General features: G+C 41.5%; 1 protein-coding gene across 7 annotated transcripts in view; it reads left to right on the forward strand.

The window, feature by feature from the left end:
- Positions 1-1,479: 1,479 nt before the first annotated feature.
- LOC139630231 (dedicator of cytokinesis protein 3-like) overlaps positions 1,480-15,700 on the forward strand; it is a 197,117-nt gene continuing 182,896 nt past the window's right edge. For 5 of the 7 annotated variants that reach the window (XM_071493462.1, XM_071493465.1, XM_071493467.1 and 2 more), the window contains exon 1: positions 1,480-6,009. In XM_071493462.1, coding sequence (XP_071349563.1) covers positions 5,973-6,009 — 37 coding nt within the window. In that variant the 5' untranslated portion in view covers positions 1,480-5,972. The remainder of the gene's footprint in view (positions 6,010-15,700) is intronic. The other 2 variants (XM_071493464.1, XM_071493463.1) reach the window with 2 other exon arrangements.

The raw sequence follows: 15,700 nt of genomic DNA on the forward strand, positions 1-15,700 counted from the left end.
CAAGGACAAGTGAAGAGGAACAACATGTGGAACTGCAATTAATAAAATCTTCATTTTTATGTGTCTCGCTTGTCCTAAAATCTGTAAATTCCTTCTGTTGTTCGATGTTGGAGCAGTGATTACAAGTGGTTTGCATACACTCGAATGTCCCAAAAGGTCTCTTGAGCCAGTGGTCACCCTTCTTAACTAGATCCCACTGCGATTTCTTCAGAAAATGTATTTTCTAGGTAAGTATGTTGTTACTTCAATCAGTCACTAGAGGTCAGTATTACAGTGTGATAAATTTGGTTGAAAATGAATCTTGTGACTACACTGACCTGAAACAATGTCATACTGACAGGGTACAGAGGCTTAGAAGAGTGTGATACATTAACTACCATCTTATATTCCTGTGTATCTTCTTGTGCATTTACTGTATTTATTTAATTGGAATATGTGTGAGAAAAAGACAAGGAAAGGATACTCGTCAAGGTCACTCTTTCCTAGCACCTTTTTCCCCCTGAACATAAAATGTCGCTCTAAATATATAACTCATTATTCTCGGGTTTTGCTCAATTTGTCAATATGACATCAATATTGTGATACAAGACAGTATGGTTCAAGGCCTGTGTTACAGTGGGATAGTGAAAATTTTGAAATTGTGTTTCCAATTCAGTTGTTTTTCCAGTGTAAACAGGCTTAACTTTATTTAATACATTCTCTGTTCAAGCTGAAATAAAAGGAAACACAGCTGCCTTTGTATTTTCACAATTATGGTAAAAAAAATAGTGTAGTTATTAATTGTCATTATCACTGAGCCATAACAGATCTATAATTAAAAGATCACACATTAAATCATCACAGGAGCCAGGGTCTATCATTGAAGAACCACACAGGAAGGCACAAAAAGTCAGCACAAGGCCTCAAACATAATCTTAGATGTTAAGTACATCAAACAACAGTGCTATATAAAGATAATAGATATCTTATATGTTTGCTACTTTACTTACTTTTACAAATACAGACTTGGGGATTTCACATCACATTTAATCAAAAAAATGGACACCAAATTGTGGATTGTTTTTTAACTCGTTAAACATGTTGTTGTATTTTTAATTTTTAGAGACTAGGACAATCTGTGAAGTTTGAAATTAAATCTTGAGCTCAGTGCATGAAATTATCTTATTTATTATCTTTGTGTGCAGACGATGATGATGGTGTCCTATGAAGTTATTAAAAAGTTCTCAGATAACTTGTTTCTTTTCTGTATGATGAATTACCTTGAAGTTTACCTGTGACTTTGGCAGAAATGTCAAAATGTCTGAATTATTGCTCTTTGGAAAAGGTCCTTCAGGAGCAACACTCAATCTCCTCTGCTCTCCCTCCTGTTATTTCCTCCACTTTTCTGTTTCATTTGTTCTTCCTGTCTGTCCTCCTCACTGCTTTTTATTCTTCTTTTCACAGCCAGCTGGCTTTCACAACTGTCTCCAGTCTTGTCATGACAAGACTGGAGACAGAGACAGCAGCAGTAAAGGCTACTGATTGAACCTTTACCAGTTTTTCAGAACGTAATTAATCCAACATGATCAATAAACCAAATATCAGTTTTGCACCCTGTAAAACATACTTACTCCCAAAGATACACAGACAAAAAATACTGTGTGTAAAGCTGTTTCAGTCAGTGAGTTCAGCTGCTGGCGAGCTGCTTTGAATCCAGCTTTGTCCTGCTAAGTTCTCTCTCTCTGTCAGTTCCTTTCAGGATAACCCCAGTAAACCATGATAGTGAACCAGAGAGCACTTTAGTGGTCTGTTGCTGGTTTATACCTCCCTTTTCTCTCAGCTCTCCGTCCAAAAGATGTTGGAAACTACATTCAAGATTCTGCTCCATGTTGATATGATTTCTGCAGCCTCCTCAGCTACACATTCAATCAGCTTATCTCCTGTTCTGACACTGAAGTACTGGAAGATGTTAAACTTTGGCTATAAAGGGATACACATGGTCAGCAACAAAACTCAGATAAGCTGTGACATTCAAACCATTATTGATTGGTTTTAATTGTCCAATCTGATGTTTAATGTGATCTTTAACTGATGCTCCTGATCTGCATCTGCAGGATTTTAGGCACTGTAATGCTGCCACGTGATTTGCTGAGTGAATAAGTACGTGTCCAGGTGTTCCTCATAAGGTTCTGTAAGAGTAAATGTTCAATATGTGTTTGATATTTACAAGTATAACATTTTATCAAAGCGCAGCCTGGGGCCCCAGAAAACACTTAGAATTAAACATTTGTTTTTATCTGCAATTTTTAATTTTTTTGGTCATAATAAATAATTTCTGACTGCTCAAAAATAGTAAGACAGTATTACTGCATGAAGAATGCAGTAAAAATACTAACATGGAAATGCCAAAAACTGCAGTTCCTCAAGTGATTTGAGGCTGGATCCAAAAGCGAGTCAATCCCACAGACTCCCACGCTAAAAAAAACTTCACTGCAGAAATAAACAACCAGGACGGTTTTGATCCCAGTAGCTACTATGCACTAACTGTACAGGTGGTGAAGCTGTATATAACTCACTCGTTAGAACTTGTGTTAAGCCCAGTTAAGCCTTAATATGCACAATTAAGGGAGTGGCTTCTTTGAGTGACAGGTGGGTGAGTGTGTGATGACATAACACTTAGCAATACAGCACCATAATAACAGCTATATTTATTAAAACGCCTGGTCTTTTTGTCTATTTTTGTCAATAGTTGTGTCAAAAAATGCCCTCTGTGTAAATAATTTACACCCTTTTTCCAGGAGAAGTAGAACTTTCAAAATCTGTCGAGTGTTTACCATCCTCATGTGATTCAGTACCTAAAGCTGTGTGTTATGAGAAGAAAAGGACAAAAACGGAACTGAATTTTCTTCAACTTTCTTTTTGTAAATTCTTGAAAAGTGCAGATTGAACATTTCTGAGGTTGCAAAAATGTAATCCAAGCTAGCTGCGGTGATTTGAAATACACATGCGGGGGCAGCAGTGCGTTTCTGCTGACGTAAGCGAAGAAGAAGAGTTCGACCAATCATAGCGCTGGGTTTAGTCCCCCCCTCCCTTCCCCTAGTCAAGCGGAGGTAACTGACAAGTGTCAATCATGTTCAGAAGCGGCTCCTACCGGTGCCCGGTCCGTGTGGCGGATCCTCAGGTGAAGGCCGAGCTTTGACTGCTCCTCACAGGTAAACACTGCGGAGAATGTGGGAGGTTGACGTTGTGAACCGGATGAAGTTAACGCACACCTGTGGAACCTGTGGAACCTGTCCCACCTGTCGGAGCTGTCGAGTTTGACAGGTTAGCCGACCGTTACATAATTTGCTAGCTAGCTAGCTAGCAGGCATGTAAACCGGTGAGCTAACGTTAAACCGTTATGAACCGTTATTGTAATGCGCCGCAATACTTGTCAACATTTAAAAGAAATTCTGTTTTTTTTTAGTCCTGTGCAGTGTAAGTAATATTTTTGAAAACTATTTTCAAAGTTCCAAAACTTGAGGTCAACGTACAAAATAAAAACCTCCCAACTGATCTATGATTGTTTGGTTTTCTTTAAAGTCGGTTCTTGTGTTGAATAACTTAATGCTATGTTGGGGAGAAGGCAAACGACCGTGTGGAAGCATGTTGATCAAGCATTACACTGTTATGTTTATCAAAATCATTTCCCAAGCTTCGCAGGTCTGGTCTCTCACTTAACTGAACATAAGTTGTTTAACGGAATGACATTCACCTGCGGAACAAACGTTGACAGTCCAACCCGCCAAAAACCCGTCAGTGTTCTTTATTACACTACCCTGCAAAACTCAGATGACTCCATTATCACTTAATCTGGTCATTATTCTCTCATTAATCATCTTGTGTTATATATTCAAAATGTGTTCATATCTGAAACCAGTAAATGCTTTAAGATGACAGATTTATTATTACATTGGTCTTTGTGCAGTTTGATTAATGTTTCATCTCTAATTCAACTGTTTTTATCCTGCACCGTGCTCGTGGTTTAATCTGCCGATTACATAATTAAGTAATCAATTAGTTGTTGACGTCACAACATCTCAAGTGATGTCTTCAGAAAGCTGGTTTTCTTTGACCAACAGTTAAAACGGTATGAATTTTACCATGATGTCATGTTTAATAGATGTCACAGCTTCACGTTGGAGAAGCTACAACCATCAAAGTTTGGGAATAGCTGCGGATTCATTTTCTGCCGATCAGCTCATTAATTAAGCCACTGATTGATAATTGTTGGAAGTCTGTGCAGACGTTAGGGGCAGTGAAGGCAGAGTGAGGAAGCCGTCAAAGATAACGCCATGAGTGCATCTCACTTTTCATTTAACCTCGTACAAAGTGCCCCCCCCCCCCACTAAAACTTTACATTGCTGTATATGAGAAGCGAGCAACTGGAAGGAGTTGAGCTCTGGTGTTCATGTGGCTGTTGGTAACTGTCGCTCTGCCTCCACCCCTGCTGCTGGCTCTTCCCCAGAGGGAGAGTAAACAAGGAGAGCAAGGCAGTACTTTCATCTCAAAGTGTTTTTATCTTTTCTAATGACCAGACTTCGTGAGGCCCCCGGGGAGCACCATGGTGACCTCCTGAGCCCGGCTGAGCCGTGAGCAGGGCCGCCTGCCCACAGTTGATAACAGGCCCGGTAACGCGGTGTGTGTTTCCCAGGAACACACACACGGTGGCACAGTGGACACGACAAACATTGCTTGTGCTGAACGCATACATGCATTTGCGCACAGGGACGTCTCCGGGCCACGATCACTCCCCCCCCCCCACTGTGACAGGGGCCGTGTCGGGGCGGTGTCAGGTTGCGGAGCGATGACATGGCTCCGGGAGTCGTGAATGGTCGTGAGCCTGTCGGGGCTGGATTATGTGGCTTTGCACGGAAAGTTGTGTAAATGCTTCAGTTTACATGTTGAATGAGTTTTATGAGTTTGCAGAAAGGGTCCACCGCATACACACTGTATCCACGGTGCGTTTGTGTTTCCTGCACCCCCCCCCCCCCCCCCATTTATGTATCTTGTGCCAATTTAGTTCCACTGATGACCTTTAATGATCCGGTGGCGCAGCGGACCAACACACCCCCCACCCCCTCACCGTCTCCCTCTCCCTCTCCTGACCACGGTAACTCTCCCTGCGGGCTTCCTGATCCTCTTACACGGATGCAGGACTCCCTGCTGCCGCTGCTGCGCACGACTCTCCCGCTCGGTCGCAACGAGGACGAGCACAGAGGAGACGGTGTCGTTTCCTTCATCCTCACTCCACAACTTCTGCTACTCTGGACCCGACGGGAAAAGCTTGCGCACATATAAACCGGAGAATAACGGGAGCCTGAGACCGAGAGATGCTGCACTGATTGAGAGGGGGGTTTCCTGCAGGGGGAGGGAGGCACGATCATGATTTTTATCATTTTCCAGTATGGACCGAGGGTGTCTGCGCTCTGTGATCACATCCAACTGACATCTCAACTCGTGTAGTTTGTCTCCTGTTGTCATTCCACCGGAACGGGCGTTTCAAGGGTCTTTCGCTCCCGCTGTGGTTCAGGGATTTGCAGCGTTTGTGGAAAAGTGAATTTGACCTCACTGCACTTTGTAATATCCAGGCCTTGTATTTGGTGACGTGCCTGCGCAGCATCTTTACTCAACAACCAGTGGTGGGCTCCTGCGTGAGGGCTTCCACCGGCGGTGATGGACACGCACTGCGCACCGCGACAGCCTGGCGGGATGTGACACACACGCTTCGCTCAGCCTTTAAAAAAAAAACAACCTTAACCCCTCTCAGCTCCGACACCTGAAGACAGTTGTGCTCTCCCCATCATCCCGAACACCTGAAATAACTTTTGCTCCCCGGTCCTCCTCTGCCTCCTCTCTCCCTCTCTGCTGATACATCCGCAGGGTCTCCATGACGCGACGCAGCGGGTGATTATACTTTGTGGGGGATTTTGCTCTTTGTACACCGGGACATCATGTGGACGCCGACGGAGGACGAGAAGATAGGAGTGGGTGAGTACAACAGTGATGTTTGTGTCTTGCTTTATGTGTATTTATTCTAAAGACTGTAGGTGTCCTGTATACAGAACTTGAGCTGATATGACACAGGTATATATGACACGCAATATTTAATGTTTGCAAAGTTTTAGCGTATCAAAATAATAAATGTTGTCAGTGAGATTCACTCAGCTGCTGCTACGCCACAGCTACTCCATGGTGAATGGTGAGGTGAACAGAAACCCTCTGTAGGACTTGTAAAGGCACGTCTCTGGGTCTGTGGAGCTCTATAGGGAGTTTACAGCACTATACAACTGTCCTTCATACTGTGTCCACAATATTCCCATCAAATATTTTAGTATCCCCTTGAGATGTGTGTGTGGTACTTCAGGCACTAGAGAGTGGGCTTTTTATGACCTTGTGGTAGTTTATGGTATGTATTATATCAAAAACTTCAGGTCTGGCTCTGTGTTTATAAAATGATCAGTGATACTTGGTGTCTCTTATGGTTTAGTATCTCAGTGTTATACAGTGTTACAGTTGGCTTATCCTTCAGAAATGTAAGAGGTGCAGAGGCAGGGGAAAGGCCATTTGAAATTGTGCAGTAGCACAGGATGTGTTTGTGTGACATGAATATAGAACTGGAAACAGTGGAGTAGATGTGGTGATGGGAATGAAGGTAACTGAGACTCTCCAGCAGGGCAGCAGTAATTTATCAACGTGTGTTATATGGCTGTATAATAAGTAGGAATGTTTTCAAGAGAGATGGTGGTTTAGGGGCCATTAGCCAGTGATCCACAGTTCAGTTATTCTCTCTCTCTCTCTCTCTCTCTCTCTCTCTCTCTCTCTCTCTCTCTCTCTCTCTCTCTCTCTCTCTTTCCCTTTCTCTCTCTCTCTCTCTCTTTCCCTTTCTCTCTCTCTCTCCCCACCTCCCTTGTATATAATACTGCACAGTCTTTTAAGAAGTCCCTGCCACACACTCACAGGCCTATTGTGTAACCCTGCCAGCCGCTTTCTGCCATTTTCTATCTTCTTTTATTTTGCTCTAGCTCTGCTGAGTTGGTACATTTTCTGAAATGCCACTTTGTTGCTCCAGTAATGGGTTTTTTCAAGATGTTTTGTGATCCTGTTATCGAAGCTTTGTAAAAGTTCAGTCTTTAAAACTTTGTTGTGCACACTCCTGACACTTCTAATAACTCATCTCATTGTCTTTGCTGATCCTGACTCCAATGCCAGTACTCTCATTTTCCCCAACTCTTAATCAGTGTATGTTTGGTAACAGGATGTCAGGGACTGCTGCAGCTTCTTTAATGTAACTGATTGCAGAGACACTGAAATTTTGAATGATGCTGACAAAGACGCTGAATTTAATGTAATGATTGCTGATGTCTGGCACCCCAACCTTGACACCAGGGCCAATACCTGATTGGGAAATATTCTTATGAGGGAACCATACTATCATGGATAGATAGATATAGAATTTTTCTTTATTGATCCCAAACTGGGAGAATCAGCTTTGGCAGCTAGACAAACAATCCACCTCTCAACCAATAATCTTGCTGTTACCAGATTTCACCATCACCTCCAGATTTCAGTTCTCTCTTGGTTGTAGCACTGTGTTCATTGCATCTAGCCCTCAGAGTGTGATACAGCTCCTGGTCGTCTCCAGTGAGCTCTTCAGGAAATCCCATTCAATGTCAGCGGTCAGATGGTGATCTCGGTCTCTGCCTCCTTGGTCATCAGAGGTGATTTACAAAATTATTCCCCCAGTAATAGTTTGTAGACTCCTTTATTGAGTTAACAGCCTGTGAAGATCCTTTCATGATACCATCTAATCTTTGCTGCTTTTATGAAACTGTGATATTTTGAGTTCTTAATGAACACAATCTATCCAACAGATTAAGAGGCTTCTGAGACCACCTATGTAGCAGAAACATAGCGTGAAAAACAATACAAAGCTGCACAGTCCAACAAAATTAGCATTAGGTTTTTAAATGTGGTGTCAGACCTTCCCGCCCCTGAAGAGTCAGTGGTATCGATTGACAGCTGTCCGGGCTTTTCCGAGTGACCGATCAGACAAAATTCTACACCGATAAATGCAGTGGGAGGGAGCACGGCCTCTGCTGACAGGAAGTCAATGACGGGAATCATGACTCCGGCACTCTGTTAATTGGAAAGAAACATCGTCTGAATTTGAATGAGAGGCTGTGTTTTTTTGTTGTTGCTTGATACCTTCAGTAGACTCCTGCTGTGACTCCATGCTGCGGCTTGTTGATTTTTTTTTTCTTTTCCTTTTAACATCAGAATCAGAATCGCATCACAGCTTACAAGGTTTCTCTCTGCATGCTGGCAGACATGATACGAGGACAACAACATCATGATCAGTGCAATGGTGTGGGAAGGAACTCTGAATATTGCCCTTTATAGTCTCTATCACACTAAACAGCAGGTGCACAGACACAACACGATGCACCTCACTTCTCTTCCCTCTGTGGGATGGTGGTTTGTCCCACTGTGAAGAAGAAATCCACTCTCAAACTTTGATTCTGTCAAGAGCTAGCAGCCATGTAAGATCATCCCTTAAAGTGATAGTTTTGGTTACAGCCAACCTGCAGGTGATGTGAGGTATTACTTGCAGTAGATTCTGATCAGCGCGCCCCCAGTTTGGAGGAGCAGCAGGAGCACTGGCACAGAAGCTGAGTGATGTGCTGCTGTGGATGGGGTCATCAGCAAAAATGTGTTTTTGCCACTTTAAAAAGATAAAAGCTAATATCAGTTTAAGTATATGCTTTATTTAGAATATTTTCACCACTTTATCTTGCCGTCAGCAACAGCACTTTTCTTTGGAATTAACATTTTTTCATCCATTGAACTATGTATTCTTGCGCACAAGTGCACCTACACTTAACTCCGTGGGACTCAAACAGCAGATCTGCAGAGTAATACAGTGCGCACCATAGTTGCACTTAGAGGTAGTAATATGGTAATTCAACGGTTCACAAATGCTAGTTCCAAAGGAAAGGGCTGTTTGACGACAAAATAAAGCAGTGAAAATACTGAAAATATGGCGTACACTTAAACTTATATTACATTATTTCTGTGGTCGTGTTTTTAAAGTGGCCGAAATCCATTTTTGTGGATGCTCCCGTCCACAGCAGTACATCGCTGAATATAGATAAGTACCTCACACACCTCACTTTAAGGAGCTCAGTTGCAATCACAGACACCCACATGTTCACAGCATATTTGTGAACTACTGCCATTCTAACGGAGGTGGGAAATGTAGAACCCCAATACCTTAGTAGGAGGAGAGAATCAATCAATCAATCAATCAATCAACCAGTCACTTTATTTGTGCCCAGTGGGGCAATTGGGTACGCTGCAGTAGGATATATACATTGAGCACACATAAAAACACAGGGCACATGAATACAACACTAAGACCAAAAGATAAAGGACAAGGAAACATCAAAAACAGTACGTTAGTAGACATTTAGTTAAAACAACATCCCAGAGTTTAGGAGGGAGATGGCAGAGGAAGAGTGTTCGAATCAGGTTTAAAGTGGGCTCAATGAAAAAGAACACAAAACAGTTAGTTTTTTTTTTTATTAAACCTCACAAATGTGTGATATTTACTACTCTGAAATGATGTAGAGGGGGCTCATTGAAAAACATCTGTCTGTGTGACCAGCACTGTGACTTTAACATGTCTCATCCATCCTGCTTCACTTTGAATACAAATTGTTGAGGTTTGGAAAAAAAAAAGCTCCCTGTATACTTTGTCTTCACAATGACAGTAAATTATCCTTAGTATTATCAAAGTCAAGTAATGACTGAGAAAGTGAACACAAAAGATGAAAGAAAAGAGGAAATCCTTAATCTTCCGTTAAAAAAAAACAAGGAACGAGAAGCTGGAGAGTCACGTATCCCTTCTGTGTTTTCATGTAAGTGTGTTTTGTGTCTTTTTTGTTAATCTGACCATTTGTGTTTTTGTTGGATAAGGCTTTGCATACCAAGGCAGGGAGAGTGGTAACTCATGGAGGCCTTCCAATGGAGTTGGGATGACTAGTGCCTGGTTGTAGAAAACAGCTATTCAGTTGAATGAATGCAGCTTTGTGGCACCCATAGAGGCTCCTGAAAGCTGCTTCACCTCCCCCAGGGCTGCACAGCACAGCACTCAGTTCTCACACTCACAGATGATACAGGACACACACACACACACACACACAGGCAGACAGACAGACAGACAGACAGACAGAGAGGAAGACAGATGGACAAATGAACATGTCTCAAACACACTCTTTATGAATTGCACCTGCTAAAGGGGCTTGAATTTTTATTAGCAACACAACATTTATATTCTTCTTCAGCAGTCATTTAAATATGTAAATTTGTAAATACACAAAATTGCCATTGTCAAGGTCATTGTCAGGAGAAACACACTCAAATTGACACACGCAATACAGACACAACAGTGGTCAGGGCGACTTTATGTGCAGGACACATGCCATACTGTATTTCTCACACCCACACCAGGCATACACCAGTGTACAGTGATAAAACTAGGTCACAGTGAAAATGACAGATGTGTAAAGGATGTTCTCCTCATGCCCAGTGCTGCACCTTTTGTTTTCTTTGTTACTTGTTTTTATTCCTTTGTCAGTTTTCAAATTTTTTTTTTGTTCTGACCTATTTATCCTGAACCGGCTTTTCATTTTGCTTCTGTAGCTCGTGCTCATCTGTCACTGCTGTGCCCTTGCATTTGGAGACAGATGCTCTGGGTTGCCACTTGATCACAGCTCCTCCCAGATTATGGAACAACCTGCCAGACATCTTTAAACACTCTTTAATGACCTTTCTGGGCCTGTCATTTATTTCTTCTGTCTTTGGGTCAGTCATATATCATCTGAATCTTGAAAACTCTTGCTCTTATCTTAAAGGTCCCATGTTTTACATTTTTCCTGTGTTTTATTTGATGTGATGATATCCATAAGGCTCTGAGCCTCTTCTCTGATTGGCTGAGTGTTTTATGAGTGATTGAACAAAAATATAGCAGATTTCAGGCAAACACTCAGATAAACCATATCCTGCAAGGTTGGATGGTGGGTCCATGTGGGAAGGGCTTGGGGTGTGGCTGAGGGTGGTGACTATTTTGTTGTGAGATCACAAAGATACAGAAGTCCTGATGGTTCGTTTTAAGGCTCAGTTTCTAAATACAGGCTGTGTACCTTTCTCTGTGAACTGAGGCTTTGATACTTTCACAGTATTAATATAGAACCTAGATCTGCTTTATAATCAAAAAATATCTCTTTATACAGTATGGGACCTTTAACAAAATTTCCTATGGATGATGAATCTTTATGCTGTATTTCATTATTTCAGTAGTTCGCCTAATTGGCCTGTGGGTGATGAAAGGATAAGATCTTTGTGTTTTTGACCTGATTTTTCCTAAAATACAGCAGAGACATATTTAAGTGTTCCTGCCTAAAACCACTGCTGCTCCAGCCTAAAGTTTTACATACTAGAAGATATGTCTCTGAGGAATTATATTCTCTCCAGATTCACCCATGACTCTCCCACTGGCAAATGATTAAGGCGAGAAGAATTTTCAAGTCCTACAAGCAGAAATATCCCCATCGCCTATGGAAACTGACAGCAAATCAAGTTGATTGCTTCTGCTCCCACCCCATCACTCCTTCGCTCCATCTCTCCTCTCCCCTCCCCTCCTCTTCCCCTCCCCTCCCCTCTTTTCCTCAGGGTGCTAGCTTGGCCTTTTAATCACATCTCAAAGCAACGAGTTAACAAGCACAGATCACACAGATTCTCTTTGCTAATTTTGTCCCTTTTTTTTTTTTTTTTAGAGGTTTGTGTGTTGTCCCTTGGTGACATGGGAAACAGCCCCCTCAATCCTCTCTGTAAAAAGCTTCAGCAAAGCTGTTCAGACACGACTGTTGTGATCCTGTGCTGTAAGGTAGCCATTGAAATGAAATTACAGTAATTAGAATTTATCAACCAGTCCAATCCACTCTTTCTATTCAAACTGATCAATCCATCCAACGTTATAAAGCTCTGAAGGGGGGGTTGAAGCCTATCACAGCATTACTCAAGAGGGTGACAACCTGGATAAAATGAAACAGTGGGCATAATAAGCACCAGACTAGTGTAGAAACATATTTATGCTTTCATCTCCAGATCACATAACCTGCATGTTTTTGGACTGTGAAAGCAGGAAGACACCCAAAGGATGAACATGCAAATACTCTAGAGATCTAGGTCTAGAGACCTTGGAAATAGTTGTAGTTGATCTATTTTGAATGAGATGTATGTTTTGCTTGTCGGTGTACAGCCAGTTGTTCAGCTGAAGCATCCCTGACCAGGAACCTGAAGCCCTACCTGTGTGGCTACTGTAAGCTGTACTGGCTTTGAGCCTGAAAATGTAAAACAGTCACTGTGCAGCATTTAACAACATACTGTGATCATTCCTGTGAGAGTGCAATGAATCTCTACTGACCCAGATTTGTAGCTTTAATTATACAGCTTCTTTAAAATAAAAGCTTATTCTCAGAGGAGAGAAACATCTAATTGTGAAGAGATCCAAGCACACGAGAATCTAACCAGGTCAGTCTTCTGCAGTGGAAACTACTGACAGTTATAATATGTTACAGTAAAATGCACCTTTAATGCAAAATATAAAACCAACCCATGATGAAAGGATTTAGGTCACTGTGCAACTGGTGCGTTTATAGAGCATTCAGAAAGTTTTCAGACCCCTTCAATTTTTGTCATTTAATGTTAAAATTATTAAAAAAAAAAAAAAAAAAAAAAGAAATTTCCCCTCATTAGTCAACACTCAATACCTCATAGTGACAAAGAAAAAACCGAATTTTAGAATTTTGTTCCAAATGTATTTATTTGTCCATTTCTCTTGAATGGGGACTGAATGATTTTTGCATTTACCCAATAATGTGTCTCTTAAGAGAAGAAGATAAACATGACAAAAGTAATGCAAATAAAATTATTACTTAATGATAATAAAAATACAGACAAATGTTATTAAATACTTTTTTGCATTATGTTAATGGATCCCCATAGAAAACCAGTGCAGTGCTTTTCAATTCCACCAGAGATGGCAAGTTGATCATATCAATAGACTGTCGTCCGCTGTATCAGCAGCGTTTCATTTTATCCTGAGGTGTAGTCATTGTGACAGAAGCGAAGGAGGATGTCAGGTGACGTAGTAACACAGACAGTTAAATTTCACACAGGAGGTGAAAGTGAGTTAATGTTGTTGTTTTTTTACCCATGACTGTTTCATAACCTGAGCTTCTTTTTTATTATTGTAACCATGACAACTAATGTCCTCTAACCTTAGGGAAATATTATTTTTAACCCATACCATAATCTTTTCCTAAACCTAATCACACCTTGACCTTTCGTGACCTTAACCATGTTTATTATTGTGACCATTATGAACGTCCGGCTGTCCTGCTGCCATAAGGTTCCTATTTGTTGTATCCAAGTGTTGGGACAAACAACATTGGTTATGAAGAAGTGGAGAAAGAGCAGACTCAAGAAAGAAAGTGCGACAGAGTGGAGATATGAGGTAAACAGCCTGAGAGAGAGATGCTGAGCTGGTAATGTGATGTTGTTGTGTTTCCAGCTGAGGATTACGCTACTAAACAGTGGGTGAAGTCATCATCACCGTGCCCAACAGACACACACCCAGTGCTCACACTCAGTATGGCAGCAGGCCTCAGTGAAGTGTATTCATTCATGTGTGAATGTGCTTGTAAGACTCAAACTCAGGAAATAAGAACACTGATACAACAAAGGGCACTACATGTGAATAAACATCACCAACTTGTGTTTCTGACCAAATGATTGCTAACAACTAAACTGAACTTTAGCCTGCACTCATTTATCTTGATCCAGTCTTTTGCACAAGTTTCACACTTTAGCTGGTAGCTAGAGTTGGGTACCGTTCATATTTGAACTGATAACGGAAGCGGTACCTGGAATTCGGTACCGGTACCCAAGGGCACATTTTTGAGTATTCAGCTCTGTCTGTAAAAACAAAAATGTTATATCAGTCGTAAACAATAAGTCCAAACTTCTCAATTTCAACATTGTTACTTATTTACAACCTCCAGCCTATCACAGTCACCATTGCATCAATTTTGGATGCAGCCAGTGGCTGAGTGTTGGCTAACACTAGTACAAATGCTAAGCTAATGTCAACCAAGAAAGCGAAAAAAGCCTAGTTATCCCCACCAACAGCTTAATCCAGCCAGCTAACTAATTACCTGAAGTTGTCATTGAAGTTGTTGCCTCCCTTCATGTTTTTATTGTCCATGTTTTCAACTTCTTCAGCACTGGCTGCAGGCTCGCTAACATTAGCTGCTGCAGGGAGCCTTGCTTTTTACGTTATTGCAGCAAGCTTCGTCTGCATCAACTTTTAGAAGTGTAACCACACTTGAGACCGCTTTCGGCTCTCCATGGCCCTGACTCACTGTGACTGTGATTGTGAGTGAGGGGAGATTCAGTGAAGTAGGTCTTGCTCTGTTTTTTTGTCTCTATACTGACAGAAATTTGGCATTGTTTGTGCTAACATAAATTTCTATTCTGTAGTTTCACTGTAACTCAGTCAATACTCTTAAAAGTACTGAGTCCGGCACCCAACCCTGTGGGTAATGCCTTCATAATGGAGCACCACTGTGTCATTAATTCCGGTTTCATAATTCTGCAGAAGCAGTTCATTAATTGGTCTTTATGGGGGCAAACTGGGTTATTGAGATAAAAATTCACATTAAGAAATAATCTCGTTTGTTTAAAAAAAAAAAAAAAAAAAAGGAAAAAGGGAATAAAGAACCAAGAGTTCAAGAAAGCCTCTGAGATCATCCCACCACATTTAGAAGCTATAATCAAGCAGTAACGTGAAGGCTCAGGTTAACCATGCCTGACTGAGCTTGTTCATGTATTATTCTCTGTGTAGGCAATTTTCACCATGGGCAGCACTGGAGGAGCTGCATTTAGAGCACATGTATGCAAACATGGCCAGACCACACGCAAACAAAATACACTTTGATATGAATTATTTATCCAGTAAAATTTGCACGTAAAGGCCACAAATTATGGTTCACCATGAGAGGAAGTTGTACACAAAACACAGTGAATGGAGGAATTACGTTCCAACATCATGAATCAACAGACTGAAGGTTTTCTAACAGTGTCAGACCATTGAAGGAAGTATTTCTTCTTTAAGGGATGAAATGGCAATAGCTGAATAAAAGTAATTGCCATGGTGAAAAGCAGATGGCTTGATTTGCTAAGATACAATTTTCTGTGTTGGTGAAAATTGTGCTGCTTGTCTAACCTTGGTAAACACTGAGAGGTGCTGTGCTTAGGTCTAAATATTGCCACGCTCAGTGCAAGTAGGTGCCAGTGGGAGGGTGAGACATCTCGTTAACACAAACAATAACAAGTGTTGCTCTCAAGGAAGGAGGGAGAAATACTGTAAAAAAAAGGCCGAACACTGTATTTTTCCATCATTCCCTCAAGTTGTATTTGCAAGCACGCAATGTGAGGAGGCTTAAAGATTAAAGTACGATGAAGCCTGAGAGCTGCTGGCTGCTGTCCGTGGTGCTGAAACACACCCAGCCAAGCTTTAGGTGGAGAGGAGAGAATTCTTTATTTGATCCTCGCCTCT

The sequence above is a fragment of the Trachinotus anak genome, unplaced genomic scaffold, assembly GCF_046630095.1.
Source record: "Trachinotus anak isolate AG129_WGS33_773 ecotype Australia unplaced genomic scaffold, CSIRO_AGI_Tana_v1 ptg000013l, whole genome shotgun sequence".
NCBI lineage: Eukaryota > Metazoa > Chordata > Actinopteri > Carangiformes > Carangidae > Trachinotus > Trachinotus anak.